The sequence below is a fragment of the Anopheles marshallii genome, chromosome 3 (assembly GCF_943734725.1).
Source record: "Anopheles marshallii chromosome 3, idAnoMarsDA_429_01, whole genome shotgun sequence".
Lineage (NCBI taxonomy): Eukaryota > Metazoa > Arthropoda > Insecta > Diptera > Culicidae > Anopheles > Anopheles marshallii.
Window position 1 is genome coordinate 34,025,044 of NC_071327.1, and position 27,365 is coordinate 34,052,408.

The 27,365-nt window shown below is 44.5% G+C and overlaps 1 protein-coding gene across 3 annotated transcripts in view; it reads left to right on the top strand.

The window, feature by feature from the left end:
- Nucleotides 1–23,789, top strand: part of LOC128710887 (neural-cadherin) — a 188,891-nt gene extending 165,102 nt beyond the window's left edge. For all 3 annotated transcript variants that reach the window (XM_053805742.1, XM_053805744.1, XM_053805745.1), the window contains 7 exons: nt 4,743–4,980; nt 5,114–8,501; nt 8,589–8,759; nt 17,166–17,407; nt 21,917–22,126; nt 22,204–22,374; nt 23,674–23,789. In XM_053805742.1, coding sequence (XP_053661717.1) covers nt 4,743–4,980; nt 5,114–8,501; nt 8,589–8,759; nt 17,166–17,407; nt 21,917–22,126; nt 22,204–22,374; nt 23,674–23,789 — 4,536 coding nt within the window. The remainder of the gene's footprint in view (nt 1–4,742; nt 4,981–5,113; nt 8,502–8,588; nt 8,760–17,165; nt 17,408–21,916; nt 22,127–22,203; nt 22,375–23,673) is intronic.
- Nucleotides 23,790–27,365: the final 3,576 nt, after the last annotated feature.

Here is a 27,365-nt window from a genome sequence, read left to right on the forward strand (position 1 = left end):
GTTTTGACTCGGTTCCATTTTCCATAAAGCAGTACCATCATGGCACAAAAAAAGTCTGTTAAAGAAGCTCGTAGCAATATAATCGGCTAAGGGTTGCCGCGTGCACTTGCTGCTTGTTCCGGTTCGCCCTAAAGCACTACGTAATTATGATAAGCAGCCGAATTTGTGACCGTTTCGTCCCGGCAGCCACGCCACTTTTTGACGCTTGTTTCCAGCTTACCCCAGCGCGGACTACTTGGCCTGTTCTCATGGTTCGCGCCGTCATGGGGAACATTTTCATTGATGCATTTTTCATGACCCGCAGACATCTTGCGCTGCCCGTGTGCAACTATGATAGGGAATCTGGCCAAGTGTCATCCTAGAGGGGGTTTTTTATGCCATCATGGCATGGCAGCAAGATGGCTTGTTGTTTGCTACCGGCAGCTTAAGCTATCAAAAATTACAGGAACATTATGAAATTGTTTGCTTATTTTCGCTTGTTCCATTGCCTCTCCTTCGTTTCGTGCCATTAAATAGCTAACTAATGATAGTTAGACCAACCGACACCGGGATTTGGTTGTGGGTCGCCTGTAACACTGCAGTCTGGCACACGCTTGCTTTAAGTGGCTTAATTTGGCCAGTTTGGTTCGCTTTTGGGATGTGTTCTCTCGGGCTGTGTTTTACTGCAAGAAAACACGATACGGGATAAATAATTCAACCAGATGAACCTTCCCAAACGCACATAAATCTCCCTAAAAGCGTGCAATAAAATATTAATTAAACAGAATATCTATCACCCAGCACCTTCTCGTATTCTCAATAACTGTTGTCTATTAATGCTCCGTTAACGATGCTTTCTCACACTCAATTAACCATTAATTCATCCGCGATAAATCGAAAATTAAATTCACTGTAAAAATGCGGGCATTTTTGCGACACATCTGAAGGTGCCCACCCAATTTCCCCGTACACCGGCAGGGTTGGGATGAAGGTTGTGTTTGATGTTTTTATTTGCAATCGAAATGGAACCTTGATTCGCCCGTTTATTTATGTACTTTTGCCCATCAGTTGTGATTTTTTATTGCATTTCTCAATCGAACATTTTCCAAGCGATGAAATTTATCAATTCCATTCTGTCTCATTTTCCATTTCGATAGCCCAGACATCGTATCGACACCAACGCCATTTTGCAGTGGGTCGAAAATTGTTAAAGCTTTAAGCAGAATTGATCCGATTCTTTCGTAATCCTTCTGTCGGATATTGTGAGAAGGGAATGCCGTGCTCCCGCACTCGTAGGGGAAGTTGGTGTCTTCTTTGTTGAGGAAAGTTCACCGGGGACCGGGTAGAAACCTCAATCTGGGTTGTAGATTTAATTTGATTTTTGTTTTGCTTTCATTGCTTTTTTCAATTTCTCGAGCACGGTTTTTTTCTCTCTCTTAGCGAGTGTATGATACCTTGTGCTGGGCTTTGGCAACCGGTGCTTTCGTTGTACGGCCTCCAAGCTATGCTGACGAGACGTTGCTGTCAGATTGTTCTTGTACATGTTTGTGCCATTGTTGTTGGCGCTGAACCAGAGTTGGGGCGCGTTGAACCGGATGCTTCGCGGTACAGGGCGAGTGGTTTTTTTTTTGCTGCCACTCGTTGTACTATCTAACGACAGTTTGATGGTTCGTTGAATGCTGCTGAACCGTACGACATGGAAACACGCAGACCCGATCCAATTCGCGAGCTCTCAAAAGCCGACAACCTACCGAGGCGACGTGCGAGAAACAACTACAAAAAATAACCCTGCTGCAGAAGCCAAGAAGCGTTCGCTCGAGAAAGTAGCGCACAACGGAAAATTTCAACAAATGCGACACAAAACAAAAAGAAGTCACATCTTTGAAAGTCATAAAAGCTAATGGCTTTAGGGTTGTGCTCTGGTTTTTTTTTTTTTGCGGATGGAGGTGTCGCCTGAAATATGCATGTAAATGTTCCTGATGGGCGCAATTCAAACGCGAACGCTTCTTACTTCGCCCTAACGGCAACCGAAACCTAACAGTTCGGTGAAATCATGTTTTCCACTTGATATTATTTTACTTTTATGAGCACCCCAAAAGATCGTTGTCAGGATTTTTAGCGGTCCGGGGTTGGAAATTGGTGAGAAATATGTATATGCCCCCAAAAAAGGGGTACCATCTTGAGATGCGTTTGTGCTGGTAAGAAACTGGCTGCTGTTGAGTTGAATACCAGTGCAAACATGTCCTCGTCGTCAATGTTGCCGCCACACACCACGTCAAAGCTTGTGTGCTTGGCACCACCGGGTACGGGATCGCTTCCAATATCAATTAATATTAATTTGATGTCGTTACGAACGAGCCCCGCTATTCGATTGCGCACAAACGCTGTTTAATTGAATAGGTCCTGATTTATGATAGGCGTGGGCGCAAAATCGTACAAGAATTTCAAATTCCATTCGTTAAAAGGCACCATTACAGTTCTTAGCAGGCAGTTCGCTACGTACCATCGGTGCGCTTCCTTCAAATATTCAACCAGTTATAAGAGAATCCACTACGTGTGCGTATGATACGAATGCGTACTGGAATGAAAACATTTTCAACTGATGCTTTTCCTCATCAATTTGCTTTGATGGTAAACCCTGGTTGGGTGCTCAGTCAGCCACATATTAACCGCAAGGTTGCAACAGCTTCATCAACAATGGTTCTGGGCCTGCGATTTTAATTTAATCAGTCTATCACCAGGTGAGCAGTTGTGCCACCACATCGATATGCAACTGTACGATATTCTTCCTTCAAAAGTATGCTTCTACAAATGCATTTCAACCGTGCACCAATTCACCTGACAGAGAGCAAGCAACAACACGAGGTTGAACAATTTAAGCCAATTCTGTCCAGCTGTATTTAATTAATTATTTACCATTCGGAAAAGCGCATTTGCTCAACTGGACACAGTCGCACGCACGCTGACTCTTTACATACGACGGAATTTCTATTCCCACCAGCACACACACCTTGTTCAGTTGGTTCTAATTCCTGATCGTAAAGGAACAACTTCCCGGTACTCTACACTGCTCGCACTTTCGCTTTCTCCCTTTCGGTAGGGTTGTTGAATAATTTATTAAATGTTGTAAGAAATGTTACCGCACACCTTTCTACCGATGGGCAGTTGCTTGGAAACGCGACTGCACTAGCAAACTGGTAAAACAATAAAGTTCCTTGCATGCATGCGGTGTCGCTGCTCGGCTGGCGAAGGAGTAATAATGTAGTTTTGCTGCACTAACCGCAATGTCAGCAGGATGTGGCATATTTCAGCAAATCACTCGTACACCTAGTTACGACGCTCGGATGCTGATATGCTTACGTTGCCGTGGCATATTTGGGTCCTGCGTGGATGGCCGTTTTGAGTTACTTGGTGATATATGTATATATTCACGCGTGCAGGGAATTGGTTTACGTTGTCGTTTACGTTGAATATATTCACTTCATGTACGGAGGCACTAACATCAAACTGTAAACTAATTGCTAATTAATTAATTAATTAATTAATTAGCCGACCCCACTATTTGCTATTTACACAAGTAACTCAAGAAATTTTACTAAAACAGACATTGCTGTGCTGTTTCTTATCGTGTACTTAACTTAGGGATTGGAAGTCCTTGAAACATTGATAAAAGATCGCTTAAAGTTTATTGCAGGCAAAAATTCTTTAGCAAATTTAACCTATAGACCCGTAGGATAGAATCCTTGCAGGACTAGAATATTAATACTCTAATGCTACGGTAAAAAAACAGTATAACTAAAAAAAAGGTTGTTGCCCCTATCTCACATTCGTAGATGTACTTTCACTACAGTATTTTAATTATGGACATTTTTGCAATATATTTCTTGACGATAGATTTAGATAGACGATAGATTTGACGTAAGATTTTATCGTTTTGTTTTAAGATCTCTCCTTTGCGCAGGTCATATTAACAGCCATTTAAATATTCTTTTATATAAACAAAGATCTCCATTCTATTTAATTTACATTGCTCTCACTAAATTCATTTACCTTAAAAGTACGTCATTGTAATGTAAATCCTTCCAAAAATGTTTGCCCTATTATCCCAATCCTCAAAATTAAATCAACAAGGCTTTAACGAGAGCCGGATACACTAATAGTGCAAATGATTCGCGACTATACAACTTCACAACTCTTCTCATACCCTACCTGTTCAACTGGAACGTTCATGTTTTGTTCACTATGTTCCAGCGGCACTAACTTCTCACCACCGGCAGCGGATCTAATTTCGTTTGGATCTTTGACGAATTCACTTCCACCGGGTGAATTACGGGCACGGAACCGGTGCGAATGCGAAGTGCCATTTTCAATTTGTTGAGTTAATTGAACGGGAAATGGAACACTGATCGATTCTCAACCCTGTCGCTAATGATGTCCTTCTGCCGGTGAGCACTGTTTGGTTGTGCGATTTTGGTTTTCCGGAGTACGATCGACACAAGGGGAGCAATACGATGACAGGGTTGTGTATTTGTAATGATTTTTGTCCGCTTCCTTCAAAAGACCGGAGGGGCGTTCCTACATTGTCGTTTGTCGATGGTTCGATGCGGATACGGTTGACCTACCCTATAAGCAGGTCGATTGAGTAAATTAGGGATTTATCATCCAGCAACACTCAGAACTGGGCAGGGTTGAAGCGTTCGAAACATTCTACTACAAACCGTGTGTGTCTTTTCCTGTTTTTCTTTGCACCTGCCACCTAACAGCCATTGGACCGAGATCAACCGAATGGACGACCACAGTGGCGATTTACAGTGTTCGCCCAGGATGAAGGAGGCGAAGGTTTGGTCGGATACGCGGACGTACAGGTGAATCTAAAGGACATCAACGACAATGCTCCAATTTTCCCGCAGGGGGTCTATTTCGGCAATGTGACCGAGAACGGTACCGCCGGCATGGTAGTAATGACCATGACGGCCGTTGACTACGATGACCCGAATGAAGGTAAGTGGTGTTTTATTTCCCCGCTTGTTTTCTTACCATTTTCCCGCGTTCCTGCATAATTGGGTGCATCGAACGGAATCGTTGGAGTGAACGACACTTTACGTTTTTGTTCTCTCACCTTCACGCCGCACAGGTACGAATGCAAAGTTGATATATTCAATCGAGAAGAACGTGATAGAGGAGGAAACTGGCTCGCCGATATTCGAGATAGAGGCGGACACCGGTGTCATCAAGACGGCCGTTTGTTGCCTCGATCGGGAACGCACCCCGGATTACTCTATACAGGTTGTGGCAATGGATGGCGGGGGGTTAAAAGGGACTGGGACGGCCTCTATACGCGTCAAAGATATAAACGACATGCCGCCCCAGTTCACCAAGGACGAATGGTTCACGGAGGTGGACGAAACGGATGGTACGAACCTCCCCGAAATGCCCATCCTCACGGTAACCGTACACGATGAGGACGAGACGAACAAATTCCAGTACAAGGTAATCGACAACAGTGGTTACGGTGCGGACAAGTTCACCATGGTGCGCAACAACGATGGTACCGGTAGCTTGAAGATTGTGCAACCGCTTGACTATGAGGATCCGCTACAGAGCAATGGATTCCGCTTCCGCATACAGGTGAACGACAAGGGCGAGGATAATGACAACGATAAGTATCATGTGGCGTATTCATGGGTAGTGGTTAAATTGCGTGACATCAACGATAACAAGCCACAGTTCGAACGGCCCAACATCGAGGTGTCGGTGTACGAGAACGCGGATGTGGGCAAAACGTTGGAAACGTTTAAGGCAACCGATCCCGACCAGGGTGGCAAGAGCAAGGTATCGTACGCCATCGATCGTTCCTCCGATCGACAACGACAGTTCTCGATCAACCAGGAGGGTACGGTTACGATTCAACGAAACCTGGACCGTGAGGTAACGCCCCGTCACCAGGTGAAGATACTGGCGATTGATGATGGAATTCCGCCGAAAACGGCCACAGCCACGCTGACGGTGATTGTGCAGGATATCAACGATAATCCACCCAAGTTCCTAAAGGACTACCGACCGGTGCTGCCGGAGCATGTGCCACCGCGCAAGGTAGTTGAAATTTTGGCAACCGATGATGACGACCGATCCAAGAGCAATGGTCCACCGTTCCAGTTCCGGCTAGACCCGGGTGCGGACGACATTATCCGTGCGTCGTTCAAGGTGGAACAAGATCAGAAGGGTGCGAACGGTGATGGTATGGCGATCGTATCCTCGCTCCGCTCGTTCGATCGTGAACAGCAGAAAGAGTATCTTATTCCAATCGTGATCAAAGATCACGGCAATCCTGCGATGACGGGCACTAGCACACTGACGGTAGTAATAGGCGACGTCAACGACAATAAGATGCAACCTGGCTCGAAGGACATATTCGTGTATAATTACCTCGGCCAGGCACCGGATACGCAGATAGGCCGGGTGTACGTGTACGATCTGGACGACTGGGATTTGCCGGACAAGAAGTTCCACTGGGAATCCCAAGAGCATCCACGGTTTAAATTGGACGAAGACACGGGAATGATTACGATGCGCCAGGGAACTCGTGATGGGCGGTATCACTTACGGTTCAAGGTGTACGATCGGAAACACACGCAAGCGGATGTGCCCGCGAATGTGACCGTAACCGTGCGCGAAATACCCCACGATGCCGTAATTAACAGTGGCTCGATACGGATAGCAGGTATTACGGATGAGGATTTCATACGCGTATGGAACTACCGCACGCAGAGTTTATCGCGCAGCAAAGCCGATCGGTTCAAGGACAAGCTGGCCGATTTGCTCAACATCGACCGTGAAAATGTGGATGTGTTCAGCGTGCAGCTAAGACGTAAACATCCTCCCCTAACGGACGTTCGCTTTTCCGCACATGGATCTCCGTACTACAAACCGGTCAGACTAAATGGTATCGTGTTGATGCACCGGGAAGAAATTGAAAAGGATGTCGGTGTGAACATTACGATGGTAGGCATTGACGAGTGTCTGTACGAAAATCAAATGTGCGAAGGTTCCTGCACAAACACGCTCGATATTAGCTCGCTACCGTACATGGTAAACGCGAATAAAACGTCCTTGGTAGGTGTCCGCGTGGATGTGATTGCCGAATGTACCTGCGGCGCTAGAAACTTCAGCAAGGCTGAGTCTTGTAGATCTTCCCCGTGCCATAATGGTGGTCGCTGTATGGAAACACGCTACGGACTTAGCTGCTCTTGTCCGACTGGATACACTGGACCACGGTGCCAGCAGACAACGCGCAGCTTCCGCGGCAATGGATGGGCCTGGTATCCACCGTTGGCCATGTGTGACGATTCGCATCTTAGCTTCGAGTTTATCACACGCAAATCGGACGGCTTACTGCTGTACAACGGACCGATCGTACCACCGGAGCGCGATGAGCTGCTGGTGTCTGATTTTATTTCCGTCGAGCTGGAGAGAGGTTTCCCAAGACTGTTGATAGACTTCGGTTCCGGCACGCTGGAACTGCGCGTGAAAACGAAGAAAAGTTTGGACGATGGCGAATGGCATCGGCTGGACATCTTCTGGGACACGGAGAACGTGCGCATGGTGGTGGATTACTGCAAATCCGCCGAAGTGGCCGAGATGGAGGATGGTTCGCCACCGGAGTTTGACGACTCGTCATGCCAGGCACGCGGCACTATTCCACCATTCAACGAATACTTGAACGTGAACGCACCGCTGCAGATTGGTGGTTTCTATCGCGAACAATTCGATCCGACACATTACCGCTGGAACTATATGCCCATGGGCAAGGGTTTCGACGGGTGCATTAAGAATTTGGTGCACAACAGCAAACTTTACGATCTGGCACATCCGGGACTGTCGAGAAACAGTGTCGCCGGTTGCCCACAGACGGAGGAGGTGTGCAGTCAGAGCGAGCAAACGTCCCGCTGCTGGGAGCACGGCAATTGTGTGGGTAGTTTCACCGAAGCACGTTGTCAGTGCCGCCCGGGATGGACTGGTCCGGCTTGCAATATTCCTACCATACCGACCACATTCAAGCAGCAGAGCTACGTCAAGTACGCCCTTTCGTTCGAACCGGATCGGTTCAGCACCCAGATTCAGCTGCGTTTCCGAACGCGCGAACAGCACGGTGAACTGTTCCGTGTCAGCGATCAGCACAATCGTGAGTACGGCATTCTGGAAATTAAGGACGCACGTCTACGGTTCCGCTACAACCTTAACTCGCTGCGCACGGAGGAGAAGGATATCTGGTTGAATGCGATTGCCGTGGATGACGGTCAGTGGCACGTGGTGCGAGTGAACCGACATGGATCCGCTGCCACGCTGGAACTGGACGGTGGTGAGGGTCGCCGATACAACGAAACGTTCACCTTCGACGGGCACCAGTGGTTGCTGGTCGATAAGCAGGAAGGTGTATATGCGGGCGGTAAAGCTGAGTACACGGGTGTCCGCACATTCGAGGTGTACGCCGACTACCAAAAGAGCTGTTTGGACGATATCAGGTAGAATTCTTCGCTAAACCCACTTTGATAAACACATTATCTTGCCTTGCTAACGAATTGTTTGTTTTCTTATCTTTTTAACAACAGACTGGAGGGCAAACATCTGCCATTACCACCGGCCATGAACGGTACACAGTGGGGTCAGGCAACGATGGCTCGCAACCTCGAACGAAACTGTCCATCGAACAAACCGTGCGCCAACGTGATCTGTCCGGATCCGTTCGAGTGTGTCGATTTGTGGAATGAATACGAGTGCACGTAAGTAAACCCACAGAGCAGCAAATGCTCCCGGCAACCATTTCCCCCCCATTTCGGTGAGCCATGAAATACCGATCCTGTTCTTCCACGGCAGCAATCAGTCCGAAAACAAACCCCTTTGGGCGGTGCATAGAATGAAGTCTCGGGCTTCATCTTGTGCCTGCGAGGTGTGTTGTTGGTGGGCTAGGTCTCTGTTACAGGGTATAACCAATCTAACCTTTCGATTACGATAACTCCTTCCCGTTCAATATTGACCCCACATTAAACATCGACCTTAAACCCACATTAAACAAAACATCATCTCTAAGTCTAGGGCTCACACACTCAACTCCCGTTCGGGTGGTCATTCATTTTCAATACACGAAAGCATAAACCTCCATACCTCCATTACTTCATCTTACACGCTCATCTCATCACCATTCTCCCGACCCCAAAGCACTATCATCATTCCCCTGAGCATCTCATCGGTGTGCTGTATACCTTGTTTATTGATCATTTCTGCATGTTCACGGTAAAAAAAAGGAATGTGTTTATTTTTGTGTTTGACTCAGTGTGTGAATGAGAACGAATGAGCGAGTTTCATTAGACGCAGGGCATAAAGTTAATCCTTGACCTTGGCCGAACGCTACCCGACGAACCCGGGAAGCTCCGTGAATAGAAATCCTTGAGCACATGTACCCATCGCTGTAGGGCATTCGACAGCACACGAAAAAAAAAACCCTGGAACAACTCCATCTTGCACAGAAGAAACAAACTTCATCCACTTCCGGTTACATCAAGCACCCCTTTTATTCGCTTGCTTTTGGGATGTTCAATTTTCTTTTCTGACCCAACCACGCAAAGGCACGGAACTCGAAATGGAAAATGAATCACCGAGGCGTAAAAAGAACGATGAGCTCACTAGAAGCGGACGACATGCGTCTGCTTTGTTTTTTGTTTCAGAGGTTCGCACGAAGAGGAAAGGCAGATAAATTTCTAAGAATCAGCCAACAGATCAAGGGATAAAAATAAGAAAACAATCATTAACAATGCAAAGGAGAGACTGTGGCTCCGGTTGCGTAAGGTGTTGTCGGTTGGTGTGGTCACGTCAGCATTACGATTTAAGGTTCTCCTATGAACACGTCTCTATTGGGAAACTAAAATATCAAATGGATCTGCTCCAAGTCTTGATGTAAATATTTGTGTAGTATTTGTTTTTGTTTCGCCCGGACTTCAAAGCATTCTTTTTCGTCCAATCACAAAATCTGCCAAGGCGCATTACAATTATTATAGTGTTATTCAAGTTTGGAAGACTTCGCATTTTTCGTCAGAACACGCTTCAAACCTGCTTGATTATCTTCAAATCAGTATTCTTTTCCCGTCGGAATTCGTACTTTCATATCCTGCAAAACCTTTGAAGAATCGCACTACACGACAACATTGTAAATCCCAAAGAAGCTATCTCTTTGGGCCATTGAATATGAAAATGTTACTCCCCCCCTATTCAGAAGTACTCAAAGGTGCCTATCTTAGGCGAGATGTAGTTGTAGTCGGTTTGAGTAGGTACCATCTCCCAAGTTATAGTCCAGAGTCAGTCGCATAGTATGGTTTCTTGTTGGGAAAATGATCACTAACCAACAAAAAATTCTCCCAATACCGTGGTGCAGATGGAAAAGACAGATTCTTATCATTTTCTCACCATCACCTCGGCTTCTTTTGTGGTAATTTGCCACCACGCCACTCCCGAAGCGCGATGTGTGTATCCTTTGTGTGGAGATATCCATCGCGCCCGCAAACCGGGAACTCAAGGGAGATGCGTTCGATGTGAGTCGTCCTTGTCGTTGCCGCGAACGAACGGATGAAGAACGGATGATCGGGGAGTTTTGTTTTCACCCCATCCTGTCTAGTGTTACAACATTTACAGCGTAGTTGGGAAGCAGCATTCGCTGCTGCCATGGCCAGCGCAGCTTTCTTCGACGGGTTTGAAAGGCTGCTGACAGACGCGTTAGTCGTAATTTTAGTCCCGCTGCTGCTTGCCGTGTTTCCGTTCCGCGCATGGGGATTCTCGCCATTCGCGAAGCATAACTTGGGCGTCGTCGACGAGACGTTCACTGACGTTTCCTTGCTCCATTATTGGGTCGCTTGTCATTGTGCCAAAACTCCAGCCAACCGTACACAACGGGGACTTTGAAGCACCATACAACTCTGTTCCCTACCCCATAACGAGCCAACGTATGCGGACAACCCGTTTCTTACTTGCGCCTCCAGATGGGAGACGGTGAATGACATGTAAACTCGTAATGATGGTGTCCGATGATGGCACTTGTAGTTGTGTGCTGTTAGCGTTCACTGTGCCTTCCCACGACCCATAACGGGTCCTAGGACATACAAAAAATCCAAGCAAACTCACACACACAGCAACAGGAAGTAAACCAGTAATTGCAAGCAGAAACTTTACAGCCTTCGACCCAATATGGTAATACCATGTATTCTTCCCTCCATCTCATCTCACATGACCGGTTCAGATTCAGCCTTGTGTGTGTGTGTATGTGCGGGTTGGTTGTACCACGAAGGATGGAAAGCACAGCAGAAAAACAAGAAAAAACCAATCAGTTTCGGGATAAATCCCTCGATAGATGTTTACGACCAGACAGCACCCGGTCTCCGGATGATGGGTATCCTTCATAAACAGAGCATACATCCGCTGACTCGCACGTTGTCAAATTGAGCCACAGGTTTCAAATGATGGGAGCGACGAGAGTTGCCTTCATAAAATTTCTGCGACCCATTTTGGAACGGGATGGGATGGGGAAAGTGCAACCGACGCAATGCATCCACTTTGAGGAGTGATATTTGATTCCCGTTCTTCCGACACTGTTCATATGCCACACCGTGAAAGGCTTTACCGCGGAACTCGACATTTGTTTGGTACGAAATTCAGTGCCGTATACCTTTTTTACGTCATGTTTGCTTCGGCAGTTTCGAACAGTGGGTTGTATTTTGGGATGAATTAGACTCCGGCTGCGTTTTGCTGGTTCCCTTTTTCCTGAGTGAATGCATATTTAGATATTGCTTTTATGCTATTGAACATCGTCGCATTTTTTTGTGCACTTGCATTTGCTGCTTTGGAAAAAAAATTGGAAACCAACATGAGGTTTGAACGGTTTTATTAACATCCCAGTGGAATATTTACACTGTTCTCGACCGTTCGTATACCGTGCCACGAAAACGAATCCCAAAATTAATTGCAAAATTCATTACTAGCGAAGGCTTGCAAGCGTATCGATCGTAACTGGCAAATCATGTTGGGCTTTTTAGAAAACCCAAAACGCCATATTAAACCAGGTATCTTTGCCTACGGCAAACTTTGCATGTCCGTATTCCGGCTAATCAAACCCTTGTATACTAGCAAGAATAATGTGGCAAAATAGAAGGGTTCCTTTTTCCCCAGCTATACAAATCAGCTCCGCCCCCTTGAATGTCACGTTCTACCGCATGCAGCCTACGTTAAATGTGTTGGTGAGCGTATTGGAGACTTGTTATTATTAATAGAATAAGTTTCTTAAGGCTTTGTATATTTAAAATGCAGGTCGGAAATTTTTTCCTAGTGAAATATCCTCCTATAAAACATCGTTTCACATAGTTATACTTGTTTTTAATTTCGTCCCCAACAGCACAAATTTTAAAGAGCCTCTAATATATTGTATCAGCATTGGCCACCAATTTATATCATAATCAAGTCACATCAGCATCGTAGTGAAGGTTTCATGGCAAAAGGAATGAATTGTAATTTACATTTAGATTGTGTCTTCCATATGTTTGTGATAAATTTGTTGGGAATCATACTGATTTACTACAAACGTTACAATCCATGGGATGTGTTTGCAAAAGCCACGATAAGTAAGCATAAGCATTGAACAGCATGAATTGAAGGAGTCTTTTACGCTTCGTTTAGGTGAATAATAACCAAGTTTACTGTTTTATTTTAAGAAACCATTTTGGGTGTTCTCATATGAAACATGAGCTCGTCTTAGCAAACAATTGTCATCCATCAACAAATTACATTCGATTAATGGAGAATGTAACTTCATTGGTTTTATCGTACGTGAAACGCATGAACGCCCATCAACCCGGATGGTTCAAATATAAGTTCAACTCTCTTTTACACAACCGGTTTATAACAACGTTTTTATTTCATTACAGCACCAGCGCTGACAAATTTGAGTGGGAACAAATGCAAAATGAGCTATATCCAAATGCTTCCGTTATAGCAGAGACAGAGGAATACACAAAGCTGTACACAGGGCAAAATACTGAACAAAGTACAGAGAAAAACACGGAGGAAAATATGGAGCAAAGCTGGTTAATTCCAACCACCTTCATCCCGCCAACTACTAGCACCACCACCGCCTTCCCAATACTCAACAATAATTATATTTTTCTTAATTTTACACTGTTTTTGAAAACGATCAGTGCTAATCCACGTCCTTTGAAAGCTAGCGAGCGACAGAAGCCACGACTGCTGTTTGGAGCCTATTACGGCCGCGATGATTAATTTTTAGGATCCGTTTGGGACCCCTTTTTGAGATTTTTTTGGGATTTTATCAGTCTAAATAACAACAGCTATTGGAGCTTGTTGCATAACTGGGTAGTAATGTTAAGGTTTTGCATGAAATAAAATATTACTCAAACCGTTGTTTGGGTCGTATAAAACCCTCCCGTGCTTCTCAAATGCTTCGAACAAACGGGTTAGAAGAGAACGTCCAAAACCAACCTCCATGAAGGCATGAAAATCGTTCAAATCTACCCATGCATCGAAACGGCCCCGTAAGCGAACAAGGAGCTTGCAATGGAGACCCGAGCATCCAAAATAGGACAGAAAGAAGCCGTGGTAATCCGTTCAAACCTTCCCTTTTCCACGTGCAACATCTTTATGAGCGAGTTGACGAAATCGAGGATGGAATACTAATTGGAATCTGCTGCGAGTAACAGCAAAAAAAAACATCCCTCCCCAACTCCCGACAAACGATACCCATCCGTAAATTGTATTATTTCGGATGACCATTTGTTTGTTTCAACGCATTTTTCCGACGGCTTAACTGCGAACGACGTCGAGAGGCGGTAATAAAAACAAACACATTTTTAATACATAATTTATTCTCTCGCTGCCGCACACCCACAATGCCGGGGGCGAGGTTTTTGCTCGGGATCCATTATTCCCGGAAGTGAGCTTACCAAACCGCCCCAAACCGCCCAGGCAGCACAGGAAAAGCCTGTTGACCATTGACTAAAAACCCAAACACGATTTCCTTCCCGTTCCCATCAATGCATGTATGTATGTTCTGTCCCGTTTTCCACGAAACCAGTACCAGCACCAACGGTTATGTACGGGAGTTCCCGGCTACGGTCGTTGTTATTGTCGGCGCTCTGTCGGCGCTCCTATGGACCTAAGTTTTCTGATATCTCGCTGAAGCTTGGATTTATGTCGAAACCCACAATACACCGGCACCAAGCCAATGGGCAATGTCATCCGTCTTTAGGTCATTTCCGTTTTCCGTCCGCCTGATACGAAGGTTAGGCTCAGTTTGCAACAGTATTTCGCGCCGGAACTGATGAAATTCATTGCCTCTGCTCGCCGCGGCGAAGGTTGATGGGATAAGATTTGTAACTTAAAGCTCGTCCACTTTTAACAAGATTTCCGCCTGGTCGTTTGGCAAGAACCGGTCGACCTGGTTCCTCCGGTCCAGTAGCGTTCGGTGCTAAATCTATTATTTAGCGTGTATTACAAAGCCTTCCAGCGAGATTGCAGAGCGTGAGATTGTACCACCATCCGGAAGCCGACGACGATGAACGATTGTCGTCATTTCACGAATCAATTCCCGTAGCGGGAAGACGCGTTTCATTCCCAACCCCAAACGTTCGTTGCACAAGAGAAGCGAACCGAACCGATTCGTTGATTGAGTTGGCAAGTTATTTGCTTTCGTCTGGTACTGGGTGTGAAATGCGCCTTTGATAGATTAAAACGACGCCCGAGTGCTGTGAGTGGAATTGTAAAGTAGGATTTGACGAAAACATTCAACCGTGTGCTGGCGCCGATGTCGGGAGAATGTTGGTGAGCCCGGGGCACATTGTCCGAATGTGGGCACAGATTGGAATTGCTTCACAATTCCTCGACTTCTGGTAGAAAACCGGCCGAAAGGGTGGACGACGATGATTTGCTTGAGAGAAATTGCTTGCAAACTTACAAAAGCAACCTTTATTTGTTTGAAATCTTGAATCAGAATGCGCATTTCGATGGGGGTTTTTCCTAGTCTGAGAACTACTTCTTCAGTATCCTTCATAAGCGGATTTCACAATGTCTTGCCAACCAACCAGACAACTATTGGAGTAAATACTCCGGACAAAACTTCCAGTTCCTGATTTGAAATGATTGGAAATAAATAACCAATAACCTCTATTTTTTTATTCACCATCCACTGCAACTTGTAACGCTTCTCTGTTTCCAGTGTATCATATTTCACTTGTATTCTGATACTCGAATGATTAATATATGACATGAATAATAACGAGCTGTGTGTGCATGTGTGTGGCATCTGTCCGTTGCATCGATGTAAACATTCTGCGGTCGACAGTCGTTCCCCACACCGAATTTAAATAATTATTCCGCATAGTGGCATATGATGTGCTGCCATGTGCTATGGGCATAAATTTGCTCTTTCGTGTGCAAAACAACGCAATATCTTGATCCCGGCGGTCGTTCTTTCTGCACCGGACACCGGTCCGAGCGCATTTCGTTTTTGCGCAATCCATCAAACAAATGCGAGTGCAAGTGCGTCGGAACTGGGGAATAGAAAATGGATTCCCGCATGCTTCCGGGTTGGATTGAATTTTATTTTGTTTAATTTAAGCTCCCGGACATGCAGGCCATAGTGTTTCTACGAAAGTGTAAATGCATCCGCCAGAGTGCTGCGGTTGGAGCTTTGCCGTACTTCGCATGTGCTTGATTTGATTTATTCACAAACCCAAACATCAAAACCCCCAAAAGGCCGGGATAACGCTACAATTACTTTTCCAATATGCCGAATGGTGGAAATGTATCACCGGTCCGTCGTGCTTTGAACATTGCACGCGGATGCTCCGATGTGATTATCTTAAATTACACTTTGCTTTTAAATACTTTGTGCAGCAGAGAACGAGCTTGGCATCAATTGAGAGAGAAAATCTCATTGAAGTTGCCTACAAATATCATTCTTAGTACCCGGCAGTAACTGTAATGTGTGCTTTATGGAACGAATCGCAGAGTATTTGTGTGAATTATATATTTAAATAATGGTACAAATAGCTTTAATGCTTAAATTTCAATTCGATAAGGCGAAGAAATGTGACAACGCTCGTATACTTCTTGTGTAACTGTTGTGTGATTGAGAATGTTTGTGAGTGTGTGCGTGTGTGAATGTATCATAATTTAATTTCTTATTTAGACTCGCTTTTCGTTTGTTCAGTTGTTTGCTTTGTCACCGTGTTTACGCTTTCGTATTTCTCTTCATAAACACAGATTCATCACAATCATGTATATTTGAATAATTATACAGCCATCGCTTTCATCATAATCATCGTTGTTGTTAGCTACATGATCATACCATCATTAACATTTTAACAATAACAAACGTCATTCTGACCGTCCTTACAAACCGCCGACTGCAGGAGTTATTTTATATTTTGTTCGACATGAAAGGCCGCCGTGTGTGTGCCTCCGGTGAAATTTTACATCAAAAACACGCCAATCCCGGGCACACCGGGATGCGTGATACCCGAGAAAATCCCGCCCCGCATTAGGGCCAATCAGTTTCCACTTAACCGTATATAATATCGCGCCACTCCTCCATACAGCAGCAAGCTGCCGGCTGCGGCATTGGTGGGCAATTTATAGTGTGTTCTTTTTTATTATTTTGTTGTTGCGCACAAATTATGACCGTGCATCATCTGCCGGTTTACGTAACGAATCACGTTTTAGGGGGCATCGATTCGGCAGAGTAAAATAAAACACCAATTCACGTTCGTTATTACGCGCGATGCATCTCCCCGGTGTGCCGATTTTGCATGCTTCAGTACCATTTCGGGGTCAGCCACGTCGAGCGGTGTATCACTCCGTAATCCCTTGTTGACCGGAAATTCAATGCTAAAAGGGGGCCTAGCACCGGAAAGTAAATGAACCGTGCCACAAATCAATCATACTACCAATCAATCAGCCAATCAATCGATTCGAACCAATCCTTTCTATGATGTTCCTGCGCTCATACTCCATTTGGCTGCGAGACAAACCCCAAACTGCTAGAGCGTTAGCGCGGAAGAGGGAGCAAAATGTTTGACCATTCGACATTTTTCTTTTTTCAACTACCTGACCGACCGATGTGAACAAAAATATAGCTGCGGTGAAGGGCGCGTCATGTCACCGGACGGTAAGGGCTGCATGGATCGGAACGAGTGTCTCGATCTGCCGTGCCTGAACGGTGGCATCTGCGTGAACCAGGAGCCCCGGTTGCGCTATCGCTGCGACTGCCCGGACGGATTCTGGGGCGAGAACTGCGAACTCATCCAGGAGGGACAGACGCTCAAGCTGAGCATGGGCGCCCTGGCCGCCATCCTTGTGTGTCTGCTAATTATATTGAGTGAGCAATGTTGTTTTCTCGATTAACGTTACCGGTGTTGTGTCGGTTGCAAAGCCGTCCATCTGCTTGGTCTATTTGTTACTGAAATAAAACTGCACATAAATTTGGTTTTTTTTGGTGATAGTTGTGTGTTGTTTTTGTAGTGTTCGTTTTCTGCTTTTGTTGTTTGCTTGTGGTTGTTTGTATAATACAAGGTTCGAGGAAAAGAAATCCATCAGTATTTAAAAACTTACTATTGATCCCATTTCTTGTTTCACTCAAAACTGCCTGTTTCTGGCCAAACCTTCTTGTTCATTAGTCCTGATTTAGTCTCCGTATGAGCTGCTTAACTGCACTTTAATCACGGTCAATTACGTATAACATGGTCGAAGTTGACCCATTTATCATACCCAGTTACTATCAGTTTAAGAAATGGGTCGACTTGATTCCATTTTCCAAGGCTTTGCAGATGAAAATTCGATTCATCATGTTTTTTTGTAACTCTTTCGTGTGACTATTATCGAACGTCTTCTTCGATGCTACTTTGCGCAGATGGTTTAAAACTATTTTTAATCAATCTATATTGGCCTCGAAAAATAATGGATTTCTCTTTCCGAAAACCTAAGCTTTTTATGTAAATTTTTGCAGTCGATCAATATAGAATAATGTTGCATGTATTCATTGCTTATGCTTTATGTAATTTGTAGCGAATTCCTTCCCTTTAACCGTCCACCTTTCCTGTTCATTTATTATGCTTTCGTCCTCTTTTCAAAAATATGTAAACTCCGCTCCAAGACAGCGTGAGATAGACATTCATTGCACTAGTGTGTAGCCCAATGTCGTGTCCCTCTAGCGAATAGATTATCTTTCCCTGTCGATCTAAACTCTCCCGTCAATCTCACGGATCGGATGATAAATAATAAAATGGTCACCAAAATGTGGTAAGTAACGTTCTTCCAATAGCTGTGCTAATGTTTTTTTCTTTCTTTTATTTCTTTCATTTTATTTCCATCATGCTATGTTGTTCCATACCCACCTCGTTCCGTGTTGTGTGTCATTTGTCAATCTACTCATGTTTATGGCACATTGCAAATTGCTGGAATCTTAATTATTTACACTCATTTTCGATCATGCACAAACCGTAAAAAAATACTTACAAAACCAACCTCAAAAAAAATCTATACCACACATAAAATCTTTACGCGGCCGAACAAACGTGACATCCCTTTTCGTGCGTCCCGAAACGTGACTAAACTATGGCGGCAAATCGTCCCTTTTGTTCACATGCACATGCACTGCCCTTGTATACAAACAAATACACACAAACACACAAACCCGGTGTCCGTTAATGGCTTCCTCGGCGTATGCAAACCGTGCAGGTGTCCTGCCGGTTATAAACCGTCCGGGATGCGGTGCGTAAACGCAAACGAGTGCCTGTGGCATCCGTGCCAAAACGGTGGCCGCTGCCGGGATCACCATCCACCGAAAGCGTATGAGTGTATCTGTCCGCTCGGGTTTTCCGGTGCGCACTGCGAGCTCGAGCTGCTCGCGTCCGGCATCCTGACGCCCTCCCGGGACTTCATCATAGCGCTCGTCATCTGCGTCAGTACGCTCATACGTAAGTATTTCGCATTTCCAGCAATCGGATCGTCGTCGAGTCGGAATTTCGCTAACCTACTAACAATCACACACCAACGGCAATAGAAGACATCATGAAAAGCAAAAGAATATCCCTGAGTGCGAAATGTTATCGATGATTGTGGACGATGAAGCTTGCACGAGGAACACGGCCCATCACAAATATTCACAATAGTTTTCCGGTCCTTTTATATGCATAGGAAATTCCCTCTATTCCTATACAGTGTGAAACATAACTATACGTTGGTTGTTGTTGTTTTAGAACAAAGGAAAAAGTCAAAATGATAGATACACATGATGCTCTAGGAAACTTTATAGAATTATTCCTATATGTAACACTACTGAAGTGCCGAAGAGCACGCAAACGTAGTCAGAAATTACTCAGCATTATTTGATTTTTTTCTATTCGTCCAAATATGACATATCTTCAATTACAAGTATTTCAAAACGAATATCAAGATTCTGTGTAAAATGCTTAAGGTGTTATAACAAATATTACTTTATTATTACTACTTTATACAATAGTTTTTTAACTATTTCCTTTTATTATAAAAACGACTTATTCGTATAGTTTTGTTTCGACCTATTACGACCTATGCGACCGTCATATAGTTCGTATCAAATTGCAATCCCCATCATCATTTTAGTAAAGATCTTCATTCGCATAAATTCCAATTCCATTCACCCCTCTCGAAATCAAATCAAATAGTTCGATGTAACTTTAGCAAAGCTCATACGTGCGCAATGTTTTATATGAATTTCATCCTCCGCCTTCAATTGAATCTAAATCGAAATAGCAATCAAATGTCTATTTTTTTTCTCCATAAAACAATTTCGTCATATTTGGCTTCGACGTTTTAAATTGTTTTGGCAATATCGTGCATTCCATTTCGAACAAAAATTACTTCCATTTCGGCAATGGTAAATGTGCAACAGGAATGTATCGGTGGCGACGGTATCTCACGTGGGATACCGTGAAGTGGAAAGAGTTTTCGATGAAAGCTTTCAATCAATTCAAGTTTAATTTTGTTTTGTTTTATTTCTACATTTGTTAACCGCTGCTCCATTTTTCAAGTTTCTAGTGAGTGTTAGTGTTCTAACGAAATATTCTACTTCATTGCAATGTGTTGAGTAGGTGGACACATTTTACCAAAAACATGGCTATGTGTTGCCCGGCAGCTCAACCCAAACCTTCAATTTGATGGCGAGCTACACGTGGGTTGAAGCTTTGCTAAAGAGTCGCTCTAATGCTGCCACCTGTAAAGCGCCGTACGCATTTCACTTTGTGTCAATTGCAAGGAAACTAAAAACAAACACACACAAAAAATCCCAAACCCAAATCCTCTCTATCGCGAAATGGTTCCCGGCGTTTTTTCTTCGCCCGGACTTACTTTGCTATCATCATAAGCTTTATGTGAGAGGGGACGGCTTATACCACCGTCGCCGTTTGGTGACGTCAGGCACCCGCGTGGGTGTATTGCATTGCTCGTGGGTTTGGGACAAAAAACCGTCATCATCCCCCATCCCGCTCCCCGTCCAACGGTAGCTTTTGTGCGAGTTACAGGACTTTTCAATCTATCACCCCCCATTTGCCATTTTGTCCTTTCGTTTGACCAAGTTTCGTTTCGTACGTGTGAAATATTCTCTCTGTTGTGCTCGTCACATTCGCACCCGGTCGAAACCGGAGTACGGGGTTTGTATAAGCACTCTCTAGCGTAATGCTGTTTCTGTTTAACACTTACTACCTCAACCACCTATACGTACTGCTAGTGCTAGCATCTAGACACTATTCTGTCACTAGTTATTGTATTTCCTTCTTTTTTTCGTGCTGTATATCCTTTATCTGTATCTGCACATTTGCTACTCTACGTTTAGCTTTGTGGATCTATCGAACACACAGTGAACGCATTAGCGCTTGCACCGTTAAAAGGTTTTCCCAACCGTAAGCGTGTGTGCGCATAATGCGTTTCAATGTGAGAATGTTTTTTCATTCGCGCAAGTGTTACTTTTCCGATAAATCCACAAAACTGTTGAGGTATTGTGGGCGAATGGGCAAACAGTGACGACAAATGTTAGAAATGTATTCGTTTTCCCATTGGACACTCGCTCAACGCAAGAGTAGCAGTTGCATCTTCACCGAAGACATTGTGGCCGTTGGCTCGCTGCTCTGGCTAAAGCATAAATCTGTGTGTTCGACGCTGGTTTATGTCATAGCCTTGTGTAAGCGATCCACAAGACAACCGACCTGGTATCTGTGTTCCCGATTCTTCCACGATTATTCCATTACCAAGTTGGACAGAGCTCCAAGACTCGATATCACGTGTGTGGTGGCTTTTATGCTTGTGTCAAATTCGGAACTTTAAAAACAGTATAACAGAATTGAAAGAATGCTCCTGCCCTAGGACGAGTTAACCCTGATGTGATAATAAAAACCAAGATGCAATGGTCATTTCGGTCCATTTAGCTCATGTTCTACTCGAGCATCCACCTCTGTCTCCGTACTTTCGTGCATACGTCCGGCGTATCCGAGGCGAAAAGTTCCGAATAAGATTAGGCAGGCAATACGAAGGCCAACTCCACCACAACCACACGATGGGTGCTAAAACATGTGACAGGTGTTAAAGATGGAAAAAAGAAAAGAGACCCTAGACAAATGCAATCCCGTTTTCCACTTGGTAAAGGAAACTCGAATCGAACGGAAATGAGCAGAACCGTCGGTGGTCGGCTGGCTGCACGATGTTAACGGCTGGAGCACTGTATAGTGGGAACAAGCCCACTCGAAGACCGAGCTTACGGTGTCTTCCATTTTTAATGCACCCGAAAATTGAAACCCTACTAAAACCCTGTACCTTTGGCGTCCCGGGTGTTCTTCCATTTCCCTCTGTTCCACAGTCCTGGTGCTGGTGTTTGTGGTGTACAACCGAAGGCGAGAGTCGCACATCAAATATCCGGGCCCGGATGATGATGTGCGGGAGAACATCATCAACTACGACGACGAAGGTGGCGGTGAGGATGATATGACCGCGTACGACATTACGCCACTACAGATCCCGATCGGCCCGATGCCGGAACTGACGCAATGCAAGATGCCACCGTTGATGTGTAAGTAGTGCAATGGGAGGTGCTGCTTCTGCAATTGGTGTGCACTATCTGACGTTTCTGTTTCTGTTCTGTTGCAGACCCGGTCATGACAATGGGTCCGGGACACGAGCCAAACGTTGGCATGTTCATCGAGGAGCACAAGAAGCGGGCAGACAGTGACCCCAATGCGCCACCGTTCGATGATCTTCGAAACTACGCCTACGAAGGTGGTGGCAGTACGGCCGGATCGCTCAGTTCACTACAGTCAGGTGAGTAAGGGTTGTTGGTTTATTTTTCTTTTAGGAAACAACGACATTTATCATAAGTACATCGTTTAATTCGGGCCAAATTTCCGATGGATGGTTGCAAAGTAATGCCATGCAAACTGAATCAACAATATCCTACCGGAGATATCCCAACGGAATGAGCAAACATTTCCCAACGACAATATTTAATCACTTCCTTTCACAATATTCCATAGTGAAATTATTGTTACGCACATTAGACTTCCATTAAGCTGTGCAAATAAACTGTGCCAATAATAGCGAGCCGAACCAAAGCCAGTGTGCGTAAATTATGCTAAATCCCCTCAACCTGCGTGTGCGTGAATGATTTATGAACTCACTTTTTATCTCGCACCTTTTACGCACGTTCTGGCTCGTGCTCATAACACATTTTTATCACGATTTTCACTGATCCATCAAATAAACAAAAGCCGGAAGCGCAAATATCATAAAAAATGTTGGTAAACCCCCCGGCGGGTGTTTTTTTTTTTTTTTTAGCAGGCAAAGTCGTTGAAAATAGGTGTGCATTTGTGTTTCCACCGCGTCAAAAGCCACAAATATTGTCAATAATGTTTTTTTTTCCGCCCCGAGGCTGCCATACATTAACATTGGAAGGACGATATTAAATTATCAATATAAATTCTTTGCAGACAGGCATCCTGCATCTCGCACATGTTGGGTAATTCCACATATTGGGTAATTGATTTTTATCACATGTTTGATGTATTATTAAATCGTGGTGGATAATTCGGGAATAATTGAGAGTATTGCTCACCGTGCGCTTGACTGCAGAGACTGGAAATTCCATAGCCATAGTATTGTTGCAATGGCAAACTGCCAAACATCTCTAGAACTCCAATAAGGAGGATACTAATAAGACTTAATACCTTTGCAATGCCGGCGTCTTATCGAATCGCCATTTTATCTATCATTAGTCAACGTATTTGTACTAGGCTGTCTGCCGGTCTGTCCGTCAATTGTCCAATGGTTGTCCAATGTTTGTCCGGCGTGTTTGCCCATTACCCGGGGGGTCGTTTTGTTAGCAAACGACCGAGTCAAAGCTCTTGGGATGGATGCGATACGCATCGCTATCGGCATCAGACCAGCTCGCAGTACCATTTCATCTCACTGCACGCCTTTCCCTCAATCCTGTACGCCCTGTTACTGTTAATGACAATTGTCTAGGCCCGACTGACTGTAAGCAGCTTATGCGTGATATTTCAACGTATTCTCTCTCTTTCTTTTTCCTTTATTCTTCTCACCATTAAAACAAACCCAAAATAGGCACGGATGATGAGGTGCAGGAATTCGACTACTTGGACGCCTGGGGACCACGGTTCGACAAGCTGGCCAACATGTACGGCGATCATCATCCGACCGAGCTTGATGATTTAAATTAAATCCTAGCTCTCGATCGATACCACCGCGTACTCCTACGCGCGCTTGTCTCCTTCGACCCCCCCGCCCACAAGTTACGTTGGAGTGTTGCAGTTCTGGGGATGCAAGGAAGTGGCCCTCCCCAAACACAAAAGCACACAGCACGAAACGGAAAACGTAACAACACACACACACTCAGAGACAGTTAAGACAACCCTCGCAGGCACAGCAGGATAACACAAAACGAAATGCAAATCGCGTGAATCGAGACGAGTTATCTCCCAAGAATTGGGCAGATCACGAGGAAGAAGATAGAATCGAGAAGATGAGGCGGTGGGGGGTCGATGGACAAACTACAGATGACTGAAATACGAGATTCGTTGCCAACAGCTACCGATTTGCGGAGTTGTGCGTTTTAGTATAATTTACTTCGTTAAATCAGTCGCAGAAGAAAGTAAAACAACAACGCCAGGAAGTGGTGATGTTTCACACCGTACGTCACTTTACCCGAAATCATCAGCAACAAGCACGACAGAGAAAGCAAGAGCGAGGGAGGATAAACGGAACTCTTTTACATCAAGCATTCTCCTTCGACAAAAACACATCTACACAGTTCGCCCAAAATGATGAAACCGTAGAACTGCCATTAATCTACCAGCCCGACCGCCACGTGGACCGACGGATAGCGTATGGATCTTAACCAAGGGCGGTACCCCCTATTTTATAAGCCACAAGAGTCGGTAGGCCTAAGGAAGACGATCCCGGGACGAGATCCCGATAAGACAGTCACAAGGTGAGTGAAGGTAGAATGGGCACGAATAAAAAAAAACGAAATCCACATTCCCGAACCCGGCCGACTCGTCGATATCGATGGAGACGCCTGGTGTCCGGAACACTATGGGGCTGCGAATATTGAAGTGCTTTGAAGCGGACGGGTTTTGAAAGGGATAGTAGCTGTTTTTTCTTACACACTTTTTTTTTTTGGTGTGCACCCAATATGCTATCAGTATCAGAAAGAGAAAGACAGGAGAAAGGAAGGAGATGAAAAATGCAATGTCCGTTTCATGTTTTTTTTTCGTTTCATTGATTTAATTGCCAGTTTTAATTTTCCCACGTAATGGGGAAAGAGGTTTCCTGCCATGCTGGTGTGTCTGTGTCCCGTTGAATGGGGGACAACGTAGTATGAAGCGACTGAACAGAAGGGAAATGGTTAATATCGTATAAACAGAACGAGAGAGCGAAAGAGAGAAAGAGCATCGAGCATTAATAACAAACAAAATAAGTAAACAAAAAAAAAACAAGCATACTTTAAACCAAAGTTTAATTATAATCATTGTTGAGATTAACAGTTAAGAACGGTTACGGTTAAGTGCGCAGTTAAAAGATTCGAGCCCTGGATTGTCGACGGAAGTGTGTGTGTTAATACAGTCTGAGAGAAATACTCATACTTTCACAGCAAAACGGTATCGATGTTCGATCAAGTGGGGGAAAGAAAGGTAGGATGTACAGAGAAAGAGAAAGTGAGAGAGATAAAGGGAGAAAGCTTGAATTATCGCTACTTGATCTTAAAGACGAAGGCGACAGAAGGTTATAATACCACCCCCGTTCGAAAGGCATCATTTGTAGCAAAGTGGCCAAATTCCAACCCAAAACGATACCCGTCAAGAACACAAAACTCAACGCAGCGTTCAGCACATCTTGCCAAATGCTGGCGGTGTGTGTGTGTGCGCGCGCGTTTTTTCTTCTGCTTCTTCTTTCTGCCCTTCGAATGTTCCAAATTTTGGTACAAAATGAGGGTGGAATAGTAATAATGCTTGCTGTGTGTCCATTTGCTGCCACCACTGGCCGTCCATTGGGTGGTGAGCAATATTTCAACCTTCGTACAAACGAATGAGAAAGTGCTGAAGCGTGAAAAATTGAAATGATCACACCCTGGACTGCTTGCTGCTACGGTGGTAAGGGAGGTTGGTTTTTTTTTTTTTTTGGTACCCGTAGCAGTTTTCGACTTCATATCAGACCCCGGCAACGGTGTAAACTGTTGATTGGAGGGACAGTTTTATGTAATATTTTCTTCTTTTTTTCTCCGGAGCGAGCAAATGAAACGAGAAAAGGAATTTGGCTTTTCTTTCTTTCGTTCGTATATGTCCCTTTAGCTATATCGGACAAATTGTGTCTCTTCCCTTATCACTAGGGACAAATCTCTTGAAGCACCCCGGACGTAAATGACTTTTTTTGCTCGGGTTTTTACCCGCAAAGCTCATGCTCTTAAGGATAGATTTGCACTTCATTTCTCGCTTCGGATGTGGCAAAAGGGCAGCGAGCGTGCAAGAAACAAAGCTTTGACAGATTTGTGATAAATTGAGGAATTTTGGTGAAAAATATATCCCAGCTCGGAAAGCTTTGACACGGTGGCCTGATCGAACAGATTGAAGATTTTGGACTTTGGCTTGAAAGTTGAGCGGGCATTCCAATGTTACGGTCGGTTTATGACACTTTGCCGGATACAAATAATGACGCCTGCAGTGAAAGTTCCACTTGCAAGCTATAATTCCACCCTAAGAAAACCAAATGAACTTGAGTGGTTCCATAAGAGAAGAAAAAAAGGATTTCTTATTCAGTTCAAATGAGTGCGCAACTGTTTGTTTTTTGATTTTCAGAAGCAAATCTGGCCTCTGTCTCCTATTGTTGTGGGCCATAGTTGTGTTCCCATAGTTTTTGTTGTCTTGTTTACCCAATAACTCTCTAAGGTACCTCCACGTATTGCAATACACTTTTTTACTTGAGCTTTCCTTTACAACTATACAATTTTTACACACCAGGGCAGGGAGAACAAACCCGCGGCTAGAGCTGCGGCCACAGATTACATTGAAATAATTTATACTCTTGTACATATAACTGCAATAGGAAAACAATAACGAACGATTTTTACAAAGACCTTAATTAATACTCACATCCACACACACTTATACACAGCATGCACACATGCGGTGTGGGAAGTTTTGAAACGAATAGAACGGCGACGTTTTAAACTTTGAAACAGTCTCAACACAGAACAGAAGGCTCACAGTTTCAACAAAACAAAAACAAACAGTCACTTTACGTTAAGAAAAATATGACTCCACCATCCTAACCATCAACAAGAGGTATAGAACAACATTACGAACACTAATTGCATTAGACACTATAGGGGGGTCGCGATAAGACAGAAACAAACGCCCATCGCCTCCAAACAGCCTTATGGATTTTTGATCGAAAAATCAATAATGGAACCACAAACCTCCTGTACTGCGGCATTTCCTATTTTGCACCTATGCTTTTTGGCACTCCGCTTTCCGGTTTTTGTCCTTTTTGGGTATAGGGCAAACAACCACAGTTCCACAGTGTTGATTTATCCGGACGGCTCTTTTTATGTTTATCTTCACGCCTAAGCGCTTCCTTTCTCGCTCGCAAGCGACCATAACGGGTGGCCGAACTCGACCGATTATACTCTCCGCCGCATATGCGTGTGTGTGCACTAGTTGTTTAACCTTTTGTGTTGTCAATTTTTAGACAAACAAGCAAGAGTGGTTTTTTGGAGCGAACATTTGTGCAGGGAAATT